The 21704-nt window shown below is 36.1% G+C and overlaps 1 protein-coding gene across 1 annotated transcript; it reads right to left on the reverse strand.

Annotated features, from left to right (window-relative positions):
* Window positions 1-3268: 3268 nt before the first annotated feature.
* On the reverse strand, window positions 3269-8817 carry LOC112737736 (acyl-coenzyme A oxidase 3, peroxisomal). The gene is made up of 13 exons (XM_025787796.3): window positions 8164-8817; window positions 7165-7282; window positions 6948-7055; window positions 6648-6820; window positions 6448-6547; window positions 5915-5989; window positions 5660-5790; window positions 5013-5148; window positions 4816-4935; window positions 4220-4366; window positions 4032-4136; window positions 3857-3958; window positions 3269-3755 (listed from the first exon to the last, which is right to left on the reverse strand). Exons 1-13 carry the CDS (start codon window positions 8640-8642, stop codon window positions 3507-3509), a joined length of 2043 nt encoding a protein of 680 aa, XP_025643581.1. The 5' UTR covers window positions 8643-8817; the 3' UTR covers window positions 3269-3506.
* Between the last annotated feature and the right edge of the window lie 12887 nt (window positions 8818-21704).

The raw sequence follows: 21704 nt of genomic DNA on the forward strand, positions 1-21704 counted from the left end.
GTGTGTTCAGGTGTGTCCAGAAAAGAATTTTTTATTTTTTAGTAAGACACAGTTGGACACAGTAAACACACATGTCGGACGAATGTCTGTGAGTGTCGTGTCCAAAATATGTCCGACATACGGATCCGAGAAGTGTCCGTATTTCATAGTTATTATCTAATGATAAAAAAGAAATATCTTTAGGTGAAGTAGACCATTGTAAAATCTTCGTTATATTACGGGAAAAGTTTGGGAGGGTAGCACAAGTGTACCGTAAATGCAGTTAGAATCGCGACTCAAGTTGTAAAATGGCGCGTTTTTTGCGATTCTGCACCCGTGTCCGTTCCGGTTTGGATGTTCGCGTTGGAGGAGTTTCTCTCGCGCGTCCGAGAGAGAAGACTAATCCAGGAGGTTTGTTCCCTGACCTAGAAACGAAACCCGACGCACACACTAAAGGCCAATCGGCGTTGAAGAAAGATGAAAGGCAGTAGGCACCCTATTTTCGCGTCTCTGCTCTCTCCGTCAATCTCTCTGGTTCTCTACCTCTCAAATCCGACATTGGAGTCTGGGTGCAGGGTGCTGCTGCTGGTGGTGGTGGATAGTTGGTGGGCGACTCTCTCTCTCTCTCTCTCTCTCTCTCTCTCTCTCTCTCTCTCTCTCTCTCTCTCTCTCTCTCTCTCTCTCTCTCTCTCTCTCTCTCTCTCTCTCTCTCGATCCCTCCCCTCAACCCTCTCTTCTCTCGCCGTCGCCGGAGCAGCAGTGTAGGTAAGCCGTAAGTCTCCTCTATTCTCCCTCTACTGTCTGGTCTGTTGTGCTTGTGCTTTCATTTGCTTTGTCATCCTTGAATCTGCTTTGAGTTTGCTCTATTATTTTTTAATGAGTAAAACTCCTCTCCGATCATTTATGAAAAAGATCTGTCCCTCTCTAACCATTCAAAAATAATAACGCGGTACTTATCTATTCTCTCTGTGTGACCAAAAGGACCTTCTTGTCAGTTTTTAGATAAAAAGTAACCGGAAGAGTCTAATAACCAGACGACGTCAGAAAAGCCTTTTGGTCCCACGGAGAAAATGGATAAGGATCGTGTTATTATTTTCTAATGGTTAGAGGTGTCAGATCCTTTTCATAAATGGTTAAGGACCGGAAAGAAATTTTACTCTTTTTTTAATCTGCTTTGTTAAGTTTTGAATCTGCTCTGCTATAGCATATAACATACATATTAACATATGAGGCTTGCTACACATACAAGTCTTTTTGACTTACAAGTTTTACAAGTTGTTATACATTAGGGTCTTTTAATGCGTTATTCAGTTTCCAAAGCACTACACTCACCGTGGATTATCTTCCTCTTCCTCTTCCTCTTCCTCTTCCTCTTCCTCCATGTATTTCTTCCTTATTCTCTTTGCCTTTTCATTAATTGTTTTACTTGCGTTTATTACTGGTATTCTTGCTTCCTTTTTTTTTCGATTTTCATGGTTTCTGAAATCAAGCTTTGAAATCGTTTTGAAGATAATGGAACTTCAGAAATACACCCAAACGATTACAGAAATACACCCAAACGATTATAGAAATACACCCAAACGATATTTCATCGTTATTCTCTTTGCCTTTTCATTAGTTGTTTTACTTGCGTTTATTACTGGTATTCTTGCTTCTTTTTTTTTATTTTCATGGTTTCTGAAATCAAGCTTTGAAATCGTTTTGAAAATAATGGAACTTCAGAAATACACCCAAACGATTACAGAAATACACCCAAACGATTACAAAAATACACCCAAACGGTTACAGGAATTCACCCAAACGATATTTCTTTGTTATTCTCTTTGCCTTTTCATTAGTTGTTTTACTTGCGTTTATTACTGGTATTCTTGCTTCTTTTTTTTCGATTTTCATGGTTTCTAAAATCAAGTTTTGAAATCGTTTTGAAAATAATGGAACTTCAGAAATACACCCAAACGATTACAGAAATACACCCAAACGATTACAGAAATACACCCAAAGGACACCTTATGCATAATTCAGAATTCTTTCTCTTTCTCCTCCTCATCTTCTGCTACTTCTTCTTCTTCAAAAACGATTTCAGAGCTTGATATCAAAAAATAATGGAAATCAAGAATAACGAAAAAAGAAAACAAAGAGAAAAGCACGTAAATGAAGAAGGAGAAAGAGAAGGCAAAAAACGAAAGAAAAGAAGAAGAAGAAAAGGAGGAAGAGGAAGAAAAATGTGTAGCAAGAAGAAGAAGAAGACGGTGTAGTGAAATTGTGCAGTAACGGTTGAAGAAGGAAAAAGAGAAAGCAAGAAACGAAAGAAAAGAAGAAGAGGAAGAGGAAGAAGAACGTATAGTAACGTTTAAGCGCGTTAATATAATAACTTGTAAAGACTTGTATAAAAATCTTGTATAAAAAAATGCTTGTATGTGAAGAATTTCTCTAAGTATGTTCTGTTCTAAACTCCTGAATTCTTCAACTTTTGTTGTTGTCCATCCTATGGATCTGGAATCCAATCTCTTTCTAGGATATACTTTTTCAAATTTTAATTTGAGTGAGAAATGACATCAAGTTACAATTTTTAAGTATTGTTTATTTGTTTCCTTTCAGTTTCACGATTTTACTTTTCCATTATGATTTTATATTAGCCTTACAATTTCCAAGATAAAGATCACGAGTTCACTGCGTTAGATTTAACCTCACAAGACAACCAACCACAAGTGTTTGACAACACTACAAATATAACCTAGATATAAGTAGGCCTAATTCCTTTTTAGAACTTTCTTTTTTTAATAATTACAAATATTATATTTTTATCTAAACTAATTCAACACTCAAAGTAGTTAATTAAAAAGCAATTTTAGTTAGTTTAACTATTGCATGCCGACATCCACCACCCACAACCACCGTCACTAACTGCGGGCAACCACCGTCCACATCCAGTGCAGACAATTAATAATCATTGCCACACTAATTTTAAAAGAAATAAGTTGTGGAACCAAAAACTACGGAAAAAAAACCTAGGTCATTTTTAACCGGATCGGTGTAACGAATTTCAAAATCCGTCATTAGTTTGTACCGTGTGCAAGAAATGCAAAACCAAAAAATTATTGTCCCAAAAATTCTCTCTTTCTTTGTGGAAAGCAATCTAACAAAAACAATATATACAATAGAAAAAGGAAGGAATATTGCCATTTTTGTTTTAAAAATATCATTTTTTTTATAAATTCATGTATATATACAATATAAAAAAAATTCATTATGTAAAGGGGCATTGGAAAATATGGGAGTGAAATTATCATTTTTCTAAATATAACAGTGTTACTTTATTAATGGATCCCACTTGGGAACCATGTACAAATTATTTGGCAGCAATTCAAATATTGCAGGTCTTTTAGTAACAGTAAGTAAGAATATTACTCACATTTTCTTAGGAGACAAGAAAAGTTAATTTGATCATATCCAGTATCAAAGTGTGCAGTATAACTGTATAACTTACCCTTTTGCCACAAACCATATGAAGAAATTTGCATCCACAACTAGTGTTGAGCAGAGGACCATGCATTCGAACCAACCCAGTCGAACGCAATAGGACTCAAGAAGGCATCGGGAATACCGAAGGAACTGACCAAGGCGAATGCGTGCGGTCGAAGTTCAGTACACAGTTTCGGCACTTCTTTCCGCACTGCAGCAGCATTCTCAGTTGACAAGTATCCATAGCGAAGAAAAGCAGAATCTTCATCCACAGAAATCAAGGCATATAACGACCTCAACAGACCCAAGACATCCTACAGAAGAGGAAAATACAGAAGTTAAATGGATCCTTCAGTTCTCTTTCTCAGAAACCTAAAAGGAAAAAAAAAAATTGTCATGAGTAAAGAAGATTTACCTTCAATGAACCAGCCGGCACCTTTGACTCGACCTCGATGAAGGTTTTCAGTATTGCGCGTTCGGAGAAAGCTCTGCCTAAGTCCTCTGCGACTTGATAGCTCTAGTAGAACTTACAAACTGTAAGGAAGTGAATCAATGAAAGAATGATTAACAAGACATGGTAGAGAACTCACTAGATTAAAGGCAGACTCTTTGCTTTCCCCCTGAGTTTGATATTGTGAAACCTCCGCAGCAAAGCGTCTCAATAGATCTCGCTCTCTTAGGTGGAAGAGATCAAGCTGTATAATTTAAAAAGGTAAGAGACAAAGAGAAGCTTATGCTGGTTCATCTAAATTATCGACAGTTTCAGTCGAATAATTACCTGAAATTCACTGCTCATGAGAATAGAACTCGTTAACTGAGACGGGAGGACAGGTGCAGGGTTGTTCATGTGTTCTAACCCCAAACCTCTAAATGGCTTCTTCTTAGTCTGACACACAATGAATTCTCCAAGGAGCGCCTTGCTAATCTGACATCAAATATTAGAAGTGTGTAAATTTGGACACTGAATCATTTCATGTATTTCAAATCTCTAATAAAATAACGCATGTAAAATTTACTGGGTGACAAACCACACCTACTGATACCTTTTCACCAGAACATGAGTAAATAGACAAAAAAAATGGCGTTATCAATTTCTAAGAACTTGATATAAAAGACTCAAATACTAGATTCAGAAACTAATGACAAGTTCACATTAAGTAGAAAGTACGTTTTTTCTCTCTTGAAGGTGGCCTTTATTTTTCAGTGTTGGACCTTACAGAAGTACACATTGTTCCTATATTTTTACCCAAGCTGTTAAGAAAATCAAATTAAATGTTATATTATATTGTGAGGTTTAATTATCTCATTGCGATCAACTCTGTTTTAGGTGAACGTCGTGCTTACTTATATATTTAGCATAAAAATTCATCCTACCTGCTGCATCAGAACATTATTGTCCCCTTCAAATGTTGAATGCACATCAAATTCGCCCTTGAACGGACCGATACGATTTTCACTTTTAACGCCCTGTCCTCCACAGGCTTCACGACATTCCTATTTTACACAACAAAAAACCTTAGGCAGGTCTGTAGCATAAATCCAACAAACAAGTTATAATAGCAGTACTAAACCTGAAGTGTGCGCATATTATTCCACGTAAAAGTAGCCTTATAAGCACTTGAAACAATATGGATTGCTTTGTTTGACTCGGGTGTTCTATTCACATACATCATTTTGAGCTCAATTGCAGCAAAACTCATTGCATATCTGCAGAAAAGGGTAATGAAATGAACATAAAAACTTAAACACGTAAATTAAGGTCCATTACATTTCTTCCAACAGTCAAACTATAGTAGTGACAACTCAGGTGTTTATATATTCAGGTCCTTTTTTCCCCTGAAAAAAAACCTTCTTTCATATAATTATTTTGATATTCCCAAGACTTGAATCCAATACCATTTGTTGACAGAACAAAGTACTTACCATTTTGACTAACCCCGCGTTAATGCCTTAAATCCATTATTCCTTTTAAATCAAATGTTTTCTTCCAGAATATATATGGCCAAATATCAGTAGAATGTATATTGAAAATATCAAAATATAACTATGTAAGTCACGGCCTTGACAAAAAAATGCACCAGACGGCATTGGCCGAAGTTATGTGGGATAAATGCCCATGGCCAAAGCACAATACCTAAATTCCATGTTCCTAGAAAGCTTGAATCATTTTGTGGTCAGAGCAAGTAGATACCGAAATGCCCATAAGTAGAAGACTTACATCTTTGCAAGTAAGGGTAGTAGACGCCGCTGATGACTTGGGTAATCAAGCAACAGAATTTCAGGTCCGTTTGGTGTCATAGAAAAGGCTCGTCTTGTCAATGCATATCTTATAGCAATGGATAAGCCAATCTATCAATAGTTGATAAATGGAAAGATATGTGACATACATTAGTTATAAATCTGTTAAATGCAGAGCAAAAAAAAAAGGGAGAAAAATGTGATCATTCCACAAAATAATGATGAAAATCAATACCTTGGAGATGTAAACAGCACTAGAGGCAATAGTTACACGACCAGAGGTCAAAGGGGCTAAAAATGCTGCAAATCTCTGGAGCAGTAATGACATAACAAAACTCATGAGGAATTTTTTTCAATTGTGAATAAAAGAAAAGCATACAACTCGGACAAAGTGTGTTGTGTCAGGCTTGTGACAGCTCATATAAACCTTTGTTGCATCCCAATGCATAGCTACGACGCAAAGACATCTTTGAATCTATGTAAGATTGTGTTAGGCCTACGACACCTGACATAAAACTTTGTCGCATCCTAATGCATGGCTACAACGCAATGACGTCTTTGCATCCATGTAGGATTGTGTTAGGCTTGCGACAGCCAATGTAAAACTCTGTTGCATCCTAATGGACATGACGCAATGATGTCTTTGATCCATGTAGCGACCCACCAATGGAAAAAGGCTTTTTAAAGGAGAATAAAGACAAGCATAGACAGAATGAAGAGAACCTTATAAAGCATAAACATAATTAAGAGAGATGATGTAACTATCACCTGATCTACATTTTTTATGGTACTCAAATATTCACCTCTTGGTGAAACATCAGCCACGGAATTCAGCAAATTCTCTCTTGGTATTCTTACATTGTCAAACCTGAAGTCGCATGTCTAAAACTATTTAGTGTACTCACTAAATAAAAAAATAAATAATTTTAATTTCCAGGTTGAAAACAGTTTGAAAATGTGTACATTACCAGATACGGCCATTATCAACTCCATTTAAACCAATTTTGTGACCACACTCAGCTATGCGGACGTTTGGGCATACATTTCCACTTGAATCCCTAATTGGGCAAATAAATGCATGCACGCCTTGATTGCCTCCATTTATGTAGAGCTGTGAAAAGACTATAGTGTGTGTTGCATGCTGCATATAAAAGTGAAACTATGTTAAATTTATGCATACAAAATTGAAACAAAAGAAAGACAAAAGCAGCAAATTAAACTCACAATGACCTAAAAAAAAGGACCATTTGAGTGTCATGAGTCCTTACATTTGCTGCACCACCAATCCAGTACTTCTGCGCCGATTCACATGGAGTATTGATGACAAATTCTCCAGTTCTCGAATCATAAGTAGTTACTGTTTCGACTCCCCGTACCTGTGTAAATTAGTTTGGAAAGAATTAATAGAAGTGATAAAGGCAAAGCAGAATAGAATGAATGAATGTGGGCTTTCAACCCAAAACTTATTGAGAAACCTTCACATACATTACTTCCATGTCCCAACTCAGTCATAGCGAAACAACCCTTCAGCTCATAGTTTTCAGTAGCTCTCAACCACTTGTCATGATGCCGCTTTGTTCCAAGAAATTTTACAGCCCCACCCCTGAAACCAAACACTCATAAGAGGAACAAGCAAAATTGTTTATAAATGATGTGGTATTTTTGGAGTACAAGTATTCTAGGTGGAGTGATGAGCAACAAATCCATTCTTATGTTTTGTTTTTGCTTCTTTTTTTTTTTTTTCATAACATCCTTGCCAAAAGATAAACAAAAAATAAAACAAGGCTCTGATTTAGTAATGCTGGAAGACCATCAAATGCTCTTTTGGTTGAATACAATGTTCTACGAGAAAGAGATTAACAGGTAAATCTGTTTGAAGAGGTGATTACATCCTTTTTGTGAGAAAAAAATGAAAATTACTTGATTGATTATTTAACCTCTCAGTGAGTTCAAAGTGATTGACTTTGTGACCTAAAAATAAAAAAGTCTGCTATGTTTCTATCCCTCTCCAAAATGAAAAACCAAAGGTTCCTATCCACCCTACTTCGTCAATTCGTCAGCTCCCCTGCTTACATCCAAGGACAACAAGCAAACAACAATGTAGAAGGAGAAAATAAATTTTGAATATGTTCACAACACATTAAACACACACACACACATTCACAAAAAGAAATGACTGCTAGTTAAGTTTATGCTTAAGCCATGAAATTGGAGAAACAATAACTTAGTCTAATACCAACACAAATGAAGGCAATTTGATTTAAAATTCATCACAATTATTTAAAATTTAATCTAAATTACAATATCAAATCAAACTAATCATTTACGGATAATTTGTCTAAAAAACTCATCTCAAACTTAAGCGGTTGGACAGAGGCACAATATCGAATTACAGAACTTAAGTTATAGAAGCATACCATGTCATGAATTTAATGGTTAACATATCTAACAGAATTTTCATTCCGAAGAAGATTATATACATACCACAAGAAGATATGGACACCGATCTTGACGGCGAGGGAGTGATCGTACATGGAGACGACCTCATGAAGGGCCAGCTTCCTGAGCTCTTCTTGAGGGCCATCGCCGGTGAGCCAACCTCTAAAGACGCCGCGATCGAGAAGGTAACCGATCCGGCGCATGGTCTCCTCGCGCTGCTGCTCCATGGAGTGGTTATAGTCGACGGAGACGAAGACGCGGCCGCCGCGCTCTTGGCGATTGAAGAGAGGGCTCTGAACGATGAGGCCGAAGAGCCAGTCACGGTCGTCGAGGTTGTGGCCGTCGAGGAGAGCGCGCATCCGGGAAGTGTCGAAGGAGACCGGGTTGGAGGAGGAGAGCTCTGGTGGAGAGTAACTGAGGCAGTTGGAGGTCGAGAGGAGGGCGGTCGTTGTGAGAGGGTGCGGGAGGAGGTGCTTCGAGAGGACTTCCGTGCGGCGGGAAGCGCGGCGGTTGTCGTTGTCCATGGCGGGGAGTAGTAGGAGGAATGGAGGATGATGTCGAAATTTTGTTTGGGAAAAAATGAGAATGACAGTTGGGACTTGGGAGCACGTGGACTTTATATCAAGTCATGATTGGATAAGAAAATAATGGAACATGGTCCATCAATCTGATTTTGTTCATAGTTATGGATTTGTGCATTGTTAGCATAATATTAATGGCATTAATTATGCTTTCTTTACTGTTACGAATTTGTGGATTATTATTATATTTTTATTACCACGCCAAAATTTATTTATTTTTATTTAGTAGAATATATTTTAGAATAAAAATTTACATACAGTTAATTATTAGTTAAAAATTATTATATAATAATTTAATTAAACATATTAAATTATTTAATAATAATATTAATAATTTTATATGAAAACATCTACATACCTGTAAGTCTTCATATATGTTGCGTGTTAATTTACAAGTAGAGTATAATATTAATAAAATTATCCTTTAATTTTTGAAAATAGAATATAACAAACAGCTTGATTGTATTGTCCATTCTTTCAAACTTGGAAAAGTATAGATATGAGAAAAATTATACAAATAATTTATATATCATATTAACAAAATAATTAATTTTTAAATTATTATCTTAAAAATTATCTAAACACATAAATTTTATTAAATAATTATATAAAAAAATTATTTCCTATTCGAACATTAAAATTAAATAAAAATATTCAACGTGTCCTTAGAACTTAGAAGCTTAAACCTTAATTAATCATTTAATTGTGGAGGAAAGAAGACTCTATCCTTGTTTGAATTATTCGGAACACGGTACCTTTATAAAAGACAACTTCAACCTTATCAGTTTTGGAACGTGTGCAATCTGCATACTGATCATAAGACATCAACTCTATTTAACAAGAGGCCTTATTTAAAAATTAAAAACAATTATTTTTCACTACAAGTATTTTTTTTATAAGCCTTTTCAAATCATTTATATTTACGCACAGTTATATTCACCCGTTTCTCCAAAAATATGCAGTCACTGCATTTTCTTTTTCTTTTTCGTTATCATAGTCATTAACACCACATCTTTCTTCTCTTCTTCCTTCTTCTTTTTTCATTGAAATTTCTTCTCCTCCTTTTTTTTTCTCTTTTTCCTCTATCATCAGTTATCTCGTTATTGAAAATAATGAATAATTCAGGTTCAAATTGTTAATTAAACCAAAACGAAATTGATTATTGTTTTGAATCCAATCAAGTGGCTAAGATGTGGTTCAATTCAGAAGAAAAAATATAGCATTAAAGGAAATATTTTTCTGTATTTGCAACAAATTTGGGTGTAACACAAACATATTTAGGTGTATAGGAAGTTGGGTGTATTTTTATTCTGATAAGTTCTGCATAATTCAAAACTCTTCCTCTTCCTCATCTTCTACTGCTTCTTTTTTTTCATCATCATCACCTTCTTCTTCTTTTTTTCTCATTCATCTTTTCCTTTTTGTTTTACCTTCTCAAGTTTCTTCTTATTTTACTCTCTTAACAAGAATAAAAATAAAAAAATCAAACAAAGAAGAAGAAAAAACACATAATGCTGCAAAATTACTTGGAAGTGGATGAATTTATATTCATTTAACTAAAAGAAAGAAAGAAATATGAGAAAAAAAATGTAGTATTAGAGAAAATATTTTTCTGTATTTGCAGCAAATTTGGGTGTAATAAGAAGATATTTGGGTGTATTTTAAGAAATTTTGGGTGTATTTTTATTCTGATAAGTTCTGCATAATTTAAAACTCTTCCTTTTCCTCCTCCTCATCTTCTACTGCTTCTTCCTCATCTTCTTATTTCATTTTCTTATAATTCTTCTTGGGAGAAAAAATCAAACAAAAAAAAAATACATAATGTTCCAAAATTAATAGAAAGAGGAGGGGAAAAAATGCAGCAACAACAACAGTAATAGAAAAAGACGATAAAGATAAAACACGCGAAGAAAAAGAAAGAGAAACGCAAAGAAGAAGGAAGAGGGGGAGGAGAAGGAAGAATGCGAAGAAGAAGAAGAAGAAGCGTCTTTCTATAATGGTGAGTGAGAGCGCGCTTTGAAAACGGTTGAATGATGCGCGTGTTATCACGCTCCAATTGGTGAGTGTAATTTTTGTTATGTTTGGCCTAACTTGTAAGACTTGTAAGCCAAAAAAATTTGTATGTGTAGCATAACTCATTTAAAAATCAACTACGTAAATATATAAATAAAAAAGAGTCATATTTAATATTCATGAAAAAAATAATTATTTTGTAAAAAATAAAATATATTAATTCTCTATTAACTAATAAATTTACTATTACAGATTTTAAAAAAATTATTTAATACTTCTTTTTGCAAAAAAATCTTATAAATTTATTAAAAGAACATTTCAAAAAAATTTTTATTATCTATTTTATTTTTTAAGAACTATATATACATCGAAAAATTCTTCAAAAATTCAGAAATTATTTTAGATATGGAAAAGTAAGTGGTGTTTTAGTTAAATACTGGTGTTTGAGATTTTTTACAAAAATGTGAAAGTTACAGAAATTCTGTTCAACACACAGGTAACGTGATACCTGCAGCGGAGATTCCTAGCAGTGATTCGCCACGTGTCGTCATCCCAAGCAACACGCAGGTAACGTGTTGACAGAGAAGAAATTTAGGACAGTTTTTCAAGACAATTTTATCAAAAATTTTCAACAGAGATTCACCACATGGCAACTATAGAACAATACGCAGATAACGTGAGACCAGCTGCTCCAAACACGCCAATGCCACATGTCTCCATCACATCCAGCACGCAGGTTTCGTGAAAAACGTGTCAGCAACGTGTTGTAGCTGTCTCCCATGCAAAAAGCAATCTTTGCTCTGAAACAGTGTTAATTAATGTTAAAGGTTGGGTTCAGTGGTATAAAAAAGAAGAGTAGAATTCACTTCGTATCACTTTCATATCTTCCTTCACCTTACCATACAACCTCATATCAAAAAGCCATTGCCAGCAGCAATGCCTCTTTCTTCTTCTTTTTTTCTTTCGTTTTATTTATTGTGTTAGGAGTGATTAGTTAATTTTAGAGTTTAAAATAAGATTAGAATCTCTAAAATAGTTCGTAATTGTACTTCTATAGAAAATTATATCATAAATTATTTGGGATATCATAACTATGTAAATTTACTATTTTCAATTAATTTGTTAGTATCTATTTAGTTAACATTAGGATAGTAGTTTAAACTTATTTATTTGAATAATTTTTATCTAAATGTACTCTTAAATATTAATATAAATAAATAATATAAGTAATAATAAATTTTTTTGAAATTAATGTTAGCGTTTTTTTTCTATTTTTGTGTTGTTAGTAGATATATAATATTCTTTTTATTAATTAGTATAATATGATTTTTATTCGAATTTTTCGTTATTATTGTTATGTTATATAAAGGTTTTAGCTTTTAATTTAAAAAATAATAAAAATATTTATTAAAAAGAATTTAATTTTATATTTTTATTATTTATTTAATTTTCTATTTTAACATTAGTATTTTAGAATTAAAAATCAATATGATTATGAAGATATACTTTAGTATTGAATAATATATATGTTGTTTTGTGTTTTAATGTTATTTTTACTTTATGTTATATTTAATTAATAAAATAACTTTATTAATGAAATTAATAAAAAAGATGAATGGGAATATAATAAATTCAATTTTTGTAATTATTATTTATTTTATTTTTTGTTATTAATTTATTTTTTTGTTATTTATTAAATTAATTTCTTTTGGGGTTAAACTTTGCTAGGCTGGTAGGAATCTTCTGCTTCGTAAGTTTGACCAGCTAGAGACGTGGTATTCGGCGATTGACCAAGCCTTATGAACCACCGGATTCTACCAGCTTTCGAGAGTTGGAGTGATCAGAGGACATTCCACGATGCTATCTGCTCTTGTGGAAAGGTGTGGCGACCGGAGACACATACGTTTGTAATGCCAGTGGGTGAGGTTACAGTGACACTAGGGCTACGTTTGTTTCTGAGAACATGACATGACAAGACACTGAGAACAGGACAGGACAAGATACTGATGGACAGAGACACAAAATTTTGTGTTTTGTATTCTATTTGGTGATAAACTAGAACAAATTATGAAAATCTAATTTATTCTCATTTTTTCAATAAAAAAATTTGAGATGAAAAATATAAAAATAAAAAAATATAATTATGAAAAATTAACAAAAATAATGAAAAAAAGAATGAAAAATAAGTTGTGTCCCTTGTTAGTGTCCCCGTGTCTTTCCTATCAGGATGGACACAAAATACACTAATTCAGTGTCTCTGGACACACTGTCTCTGTCCATGTCTCCTCTGTCAAACATAATTTTGTGTCTCAGTGTCCATGTCTCAGTGTCTTGTCTCTATAAACAACACAACCTAGAGGACGTGTTACACATATTCGGACTACCGATCGACGGAGAGATTGAGACTGGGTGGACTGATAGCAGTCACGACTTCTTGGTCACCCACAGCCTCGTGATATTCGGCAGCGAACTCCAAGTGAGCAGTTCCTCCAAGAGCTACATAAATCTTTCAAGGGTTCGCCATATTAGAGACACACAGCCATTAGATACATGAGAGTCTGTTATGTGATATGTTAGGTATCACATATTCTATCTGCTGGGTACCCCTTTCTTCGTGGATAAGTCAACGACATATGCCAAAGCGAAGTATCTACAATTATTCTAGAATTTTGATCAGATCGGCAATTACAATTGGGGTTCAGCTTGTCTCGTTCACCTTTACAGGTCATTGTGTCGTGCATCACGGTACGATTGTAAGGACATGGATAGCCCACTTGATTTGATTTTTTCTTGGGCGTGGGAGCGTATGTCATGGCTGGCGCCCATTCCCCGACACTAGCATGTGCCGGCTGAGATACCGGTGGCACGCAGGTAACCGTCATTAATTTAGATAAATTTGACTTGTATGTTATTTATGGTTTACTGAAAAGATGTAATTCAAACTATGTGAATAATGTTCTGTGTTGCAGATGGAGTCATCATCCACGGACTCGAAAATGGATGTCTATGAGTCTGGCGTTTATTAGGCACGCAATCGACTATATGAAAGACGTGAGTATGGGTTTTGAGATTTCTGTTATAATTTACGGTATTATTAATAATCTAATGCCCCTAGATATATTTTGCAGTTTGTTTGGAGGCTGTATATTGGCATCATCATTCCTGCCGAACTACACACACACCTTGATGTCTATGACACAGTGGGGTCATTAGTGTCATTCGAATGTGTCGAATGGCTTCCTGCGGATCGAGTGGTTCGCCAGTACGGATATGCACAATCCCCCTCTTGCAACATAAGTCATACCAGTTCCCACGCATTGTTATACTCTTCGGGGAGTACAGCACCATGACTGGCACGAGATTCATGACGAATGGATACAACAATGGGGTAACTACCACAACAGTCGTCTGCGATATCGGGGTCTGCAACCAATTGTCGACTTCACCCTGTCTGCCGATTACCGGAGTTGGTACATTGGATCATACGGTATGTACTTGAGGTTGTCAGAATTCATTCATCAGCACCCAACACAGTATCCACCTCAGCAGCCACCTCAGCAGCCACCACAGCAGGCAGCACAACCTTATGATGTGTTTTAGCCATTTTCTTATCATCGTCCACAGCCATCTCAGCACAGCTCGAGCCATAGCCATCAATCTCATGGGCAGTCGAGCTATCACATATCACATCACAGCTAGCACAACCATCACAGCCAGCACAACCATCTTGGATTCGGGCTCACACACGTTCCCCCATTCTCACCAGCACAACCATCACTTGGGAACTACGATATCATCTGTTGATTCCTTGATAGCAATGGTCCTACTCTTGATTATGCATACATCCCAACCATCCCATCACAGCAGTCCTCGCAACCCCACCGAAAATCGAACGACGGTTCGTCTCATCGACACCATTCACTGGCCACACCTGATAGTCGAGCCAGTGTATGCATCAAGTCGTATATTCGGATCAATCGGAGCTGGCTCCGATCAGTCTGGACTTGAATGAGCCGATATAGTAGCATGTTGGCGAGTATATCCCCAGTCCTTCTGCCCCGATAGATGGGTCAGGTCCAGTAGAGGGCCAGGCAGAGGCAGGTGGGTCCAGTCCAGTAGAGGGACAGGCAGATGGAGGTGGGTCCAGTCCGACAAAGGGACAGGCAGTTGGTTGGGGCCATCAGTACAACCTACAGACAGATGTCCATGACGGAAGAAAAATGTCGGTAAAGATTTTCACAAAAATATCGCATTGAAAGTATAGTTCTAAACTGACAATTAACCTCAATCAATGTTTAAATTGTTTGTCACTTAAGCAAACTCAATAAAATTAACCGAAGTATTTAAACCTCGGGTCCTCTCTCAAGGAATTGTAAAGGAAGTTTAGTTTATTATTGGTTATGGGAAAATATATTTTTGGAGTTTTTGAAATAAGGAACAAGAAAGTAAAATGGTGAGAAAATAAACTAATAACTAAGAAAGCTCTTAGCAAGGAAAGAGAATTAGAAGTCATATCCTCATTATCATCGTCAATTGTGATGGTAAATGTGAATTGCCTTCACTTAGTTAACCTCTAACCAATGGAGGAAGGTCAAGTGCATACAATCAACTTGAGTTCACAAGTCCAAGTCAACTCATAGTGAGAGACTAGCTTTGGTGAAGTTCAAGCTAACCAGCAATCTTCAATCACCAATCAACAAAAGACTTTTGATAACTCAAGAGTCTCTAATTAATCAATCCAAGTCAAGAACATAAAAACCTAATTTAAAATCCAACCAAGCATTTTATCAAACACTTGGAAGGCATAAAATAAAAACATAAAAAACCAACAAGACATAGCAAAATCTAAGACTAACAATTGCAAGAGGAAACAATAACAACAAATTAAAGAAAGCAATCCTAAACATGGAAACATAAATTGCATTAATATGGATTAAAGAAAACAAGAAGAATTCATAAACTAAATTGGTAATATAAAGAAATCAACGAGAGAAATAGATAAACTAAAGTACTAGAACAAATAAAAGTAGAAGAGGAACTAAATTAAAGTAAGGTAGAAATCTGAATTTGAGAAGGAACAAGACTAAAAACCCTAAAACCAAGAGAGAGGAGAGAGCCTCTATCTCTAGAAACCTACATCTAAAACCTAAAATTATGTGTATAAATGTGTGTCTCCCTTCCAGCTTCACTCTGCATCCTCTAATCTGTATTTTCGGGCCTGAAACTGGGTCAAAAGAGGCCCAGAAATCGCCCCCAGCAAATTCGCTTTACTTGAGGCATGTGACACTCGTCACGCATACACGTCGCTACCAGCTTATGAAATTCTCAATGTTTGGTGTTCCTTCCACTTTTGCATGCTTCATTTCCATCTTCTAAGCCATTCCTGCACTATAAACCCTGAAAACACTTGACAAACATATCACGGCATCGAATGGTAATAAGAGAAGATTAAAAATTAGCAATTTTAAAGCCAAAGAAGCATGTTTTCAATCATAGCACAAAATTAGGAAGGATTTGTAAAACCATACAATTTATATGAATAAGTGTATGAATAATTGATAAAATCCACTCAATTCAGTACAAAATAAATCATAAAATAGTGGCTCATTAGTCCGTCCACCAACCAGGTTTACACCGTCAAGTATTAGAGGGATAGCGAACAACGCGATGCACGTTTTCAAAAAGAAGCCGTAAGTGTTTGTTGTATTAGTTTTCAGTTTTGTCGAACTTTGTTTATTTTATCATTGTATTTGTTGTTTTAGTTTTTAGTTTAGTCAAACTTTGTTTACTTCATCATTGCATTTCTTGTTTTAGTTTTCAGTTAGTTAAACTTTGTTTAATTTTCTATTAGTCGAACTTTGTTTACTTTCATCATTCTATTTGTTGTATTAACTTTCAATTTGAGTTAAACTTAGAATTGAATGCGTTAACTTAAATACATTAACTTAAAATTACATAGATATCGAAATTCAGAATTGAACTACATGAACTGAAAATAACTACACTGAAATTCAGATTTAAAATACATTGATTCAAATTACATAGATATTAAAAATACTACAACTATAACCCTACAAACCACCACTTGAAATAAAACCTTACGAGCCACCACTGCCACCAACCCCACTTGGTCCAGCACGTTGAGGACATCTACTGCGACGATGACCCTGATTTCTGCAAAGACGGCATACCCGAGGACCACGCATTTTCTGTGAATCCATTTCATTCAGAAAGCGAGTCGATTTGGGACGACCTTTTGACTTTCGTCGCAAGGCCAAATTCGTGACCATCGTCGCTCCTGTGTAATTAGGCCATGTCTCCATGTCTCCTAACGGGACAAACTCCACTCTGTAGACCTTCCAAATCTCTGACATCTTGTATACATCGCTGACATACACTTGTCAATCCAGTCGCTGGTTAGCATAGCATGCAATAACATGGCGACATGGAAGTCGCTCCACCTAAAAATTTGCACAGTCGCACCTCCGTCACGCAAGATCAACAACTAACATTTTTTCACTATGCATTTCGCGTACCTCAAACACCTCGTTTCTTCTATCAAACCGGTGCACAACGATGTTACCTGCACGCTGCATGTTTCCCTCTATCCGCTGAGTGGCAAACTCAGAGAAAGTAAATCCATCACGCTTGCGCTGGTAAGCCTCAGTACCCTTCCGCATAAACAACTCAGTCAACCGATAATATGTTGCTCGGACTAGCACCAATATTGGAAGATTTAGAGCACCCTTCAACACCAAATTAATGCACTCGACAAGGTTCGTCGCCATGTGACCCCATCGATGTCCCTCGTCAAATGCCAACACCCACTGGGGATGTTCGATGTTGTCACACCAATGAACATATGCCTCGCCTCGTTCTTGCAACCACCTGTAGTTGGCGTTGTAACACCCTAATTAGCCTAAGCCTTACGTCATGCCGTAAAGCAAAGGTTAATCAAGGGTTATGACAATTATAAGGCTTATACAATTATATATATATATATAGAGAGAGAGAGAGAGAAAGAAATAATAATTCTATAAGTCTGATGAAGGAATAAACTCAAAAACCGAGTTTCAAAAGTATTCACACGAAGCTACAAACTTAACACACAAGATATAAGATACCAGATAACAAAATATAAGTGGATATGAGAATATAATAGTCATAAGTTACTAGCCTAAGCCGACGGAGTTTAGGCCAACTAGTTATATACAGACATACAGAATTTTGATAGTAAAACAACTTATACAAAATATCTCTCTCATAGTAAGCCTCTGAAGCAAATATAAATACAAAAGTGAGAGAATTAGCCAAAATCACCAAAGTGACAACAAAATGGAATAAGGTCCTCCGCTCTACCACCATCAAGCAACTCACCGAGGTGGGTTGCGACCTACATCTGAAAACAACAACAAAGTATAGAATGAGAACCGGAGGTTCTCAGTATAGTAACAGTGCTCAGTAATGTAAGATATAAGATTTCGGGATGCCAGAGACAATCCTAGAACTTCATATCCGTCAAAAGATTCAACTTAAAGCATATCTAAAAATTAAAACCAAAACTTTAAGACCATAATGTTAATAGGGGAATCTAACTCAGTGGATTTCTAATCTAGCAATTCTTCGCTATTCCATAGCCTTCGCTAGCCTAATCGCCATGCGATTCCATCGCTACCGCCTTCCGAACCTCCTCAATCCCAGTTGAAAATACAAGTAATAACAATGCAAGTAAAGTACAAGTATAGCATGTATATCAAGAAATTCAAGAAACAAATAATCATGTTATACAATTTGGCAAACAATTCAAGTCGGCAAAGCAAGCAAACATATAGAAGATGCACATGATGAATGCCTGTCTTATTTGGCTGTGATATCATATTGTCAGTTCAACTGCCAACCCGACACATCTCCATAGAGATGTCGCCTTTCGGTCATGAATAAATGGGAACCCCCTGGGATATCGTGCCCAACACACAGTCTAGGATATAGTGCTTGCACACTCTTATGATTCGAAAGGATGCGAGCGGGATACTCTGCCACAGACCTCACATCTCAACATAAGCGGGACTAACCACTGCCCTTACGCTGCCGTGACCTCAACAGGCAAAATTAACCTACCGTCCCTGCCAAGCGCATAGCGTCTCAACAGTCTCAGTATAAAACAATATATCAATGGTTTTTAGAAATTATTTTCAATACTCAGTAAAGCCATCATTCCACTCCAAGTCCTTGACTCGTCTCAAACACCATCAATCCGTAACTCCACAACTCATTAGGCAATTAGGCAAATCAAAACAAGTGCACACTCAATCAAAACATACAAATGCATATGATGCATGCCTGTCCTATGGCTGATGAGTCTCATCTGTCAGTTATATAGCCAACCCGACATGTCCTGGTAGTTAACCATTGGATAGTCCCTCTGTGCGCGCATACCCAAGCTCAAATAATATCTATGGAGTCAAACTCCAAGCTCAATAATTTAATATATATGCATGTCCATGGGAGAACCCAGGAAGGTAAAGTGTCCGGTCACATCTTGCAACAGAGTATTGAGTCTCAACCTGTAGCAAGTGGTGGCAAGCTACTGCATCTACCCAGAAAAACTCGTGTCTCAGATATTCCAAATTAATAAGCCATATGAATATTTCAATCATAACTCATCAATATTCACATCATTCTCAATCATCACCCCACATCACTATAATTAATCAGAATCATCACGATACCTCAATCATACTTAATCATTATCCTCTCCCAACCTCGAAATCATTATCAGACCTTAACTAAAATCAGTTGTCACTGAATTACATCTCAATTTCAAGTATAACCTTCAAACAACTCACTAAACTTACCTCCAAATCAACACCACACTTTTCTCACCATACACCTTAAAATAACTTTCTTCCTCTTAACTCTTATGTTCAATTTCATTAAAAACCTTAAACTCACATTTCTATTCCCAAACCCTTGAATTTATATTCAATTTACTATTTTAAAGTATTTAGCTAGTTAATCAAATCTCTTCTTATTATTAGAAACCAAATGAGTTTAAAACCACAAGTTAACAAAATCATAAAAATCTAATTTTCTTTAATAATCTTTAAAAGCATTCAAAACATACCTCTTTATTGAAGTTACTTAAATCAAAATCAATTTCGAATTCACAACTAAAACTTCTTCAAATTCTTAGAAAAATTCTGACAGCACCTCCCCTAAAAACTGAAGTTTGCCACCCATTACAGGTCCTCTCTTTTCAATCTCAACTCAACAAAACCAACATTTTAAATTGACATTTCCGAATCCATCATTCAGAATCAATAAGAACCAATTTTAATGAAAAGTTCAAAATCAACATATTCAATAATTTCCACCGGAATTTTAAAAAACTGACAAATCAATAATCAATTCAACCACAACTTCAATCACAGTAGAAAATCATTTCAAGTACAGAAATGAATTCACTTGCATTAATCTACTAAACTTATCAGGTATTCAACCCCAAAATATTTTAACTTTAAAACAATTCCCTACCTGAGTCCGCATAACTTATCGTGACAATTCCCTTTCCTTTTAATTCATGGCAACAGCGACAGCATACTCTGACGCCTCTTATAGCGACCGCGTTATTACAATTTGAAATTACAGTAGCTGAAACAGCTTCAAGAAACCCAAACAAGTACATATACAAAAAAATTGAATCAGAACAAGCATGGCAAAGATAGTAAAACATGTAAATGGCCTAGAATCGAAAAATATACCTGACCAGAATCATTAGGAACAGCTCCGGTGTCTGTTTCCAGTAGCAAAAAAAATAGAAATCAGACCCAGACATCCGTTCTAGCGGCAGAAGCATCACTCCGAGTGATTAAGGCAGCGGAGACACCAACAATAATCAGAATGGTGAAGCAAAATAGAAGCAAAACAGATTCAACAAAGGAAGAAGCAGTTACTAGTAAAAATCTGGCCCGGTTTTGGTGACGGTTGTACAACCGAGTAACTCGTGGAAATTAAAACCCAAGAAGACAAAGGCTTTAGTTGCGGTCTCCGATGGCCAGCACGGCGGCATGGAGCTCTGGTGACGCAGCAGCAACCTAGGTGCAATGACGGTGAGCCCAACAACTTCGATGGTGGATCTTCGACGACGGTGGAGGAACGACGGCGACATAGGTAGCGACGCCTCCCTCTCTCACTTGCAAGCTCGATAGCAACACCCATGGGAGCTCTGCGCGAAGCTGATGGCGACCCAGAGCTTCAGCGGCGATGATGGCTTCACGGACGGTGACTGGACGCGGCGGCAACACGCGATTCTATCCTCCTTCGCGGCTCTCTCTCTCTCATCTCAATTCCAACCTTCGTGACGGCCTCTCTCTCTCTCTCTCTCTCTCTCTCTCTCTCTCTCTCTCTCTCTCTCTCTCTCGACCTGGGCTCGACGGCGACTACTCCACAGCGACAACGGTGCGTTACTATGGCGACAGACCCAGCAATGCCGACCAGCTCCTCTCTTTTCTGCTCGTTTCTCCCTTTCTTTCATCCCGCTTTTCTTTCTTTCTTTCTCGGTGAATGAGTGAATGGCTGAGGGTTTTGGGGGGTGGATGGCGGTGCTGTCGGTGTTAGGGGGTTAGGATTTTGTGTGTTTAATTTTAGAATTGGGGTTTGATTTAGGACAAATTGTAAAATTAGAAATTTTTTGACAAATTGAAATTTGTTAAATTTTAATAAAGTTAGGGGATATTGTATTAAATTGAATTTTAAATTAATCCCTCAAAATTATTTTAAAAATATTATTTAATTATCAACTTAAAATTTATTTTCAAATAAATACTCCATTTCAATAATTAGAGATCATAAAAATTAATTTCCTTTATAATCATGAAATAGAGTTAAAAACCTAATTATTCAACTTAAAGCCTATAAAATTCTTATTATTGTTCAATTACAAAAGTTTTAAATCATAAATAAGAAATTGCTTAATTTATATATAAAATCTCT

The sequence above is a fragment of the Arachis hypogaea genome, chromosome 13, assembly GCF_003086295.3.
Source record: "Arachis hypogaea cultivar Tifrunner chromosome 13, arahy.Tifrunner.gnm2.J5K5, whole genome shotgun sequence".
Lineage (NCBI taxonomy): Eukaryota > Viridiplantae > Streptophyta > Magnoliopsida > Fabales > Fabaceae > Arachis > Arachis hypogaea.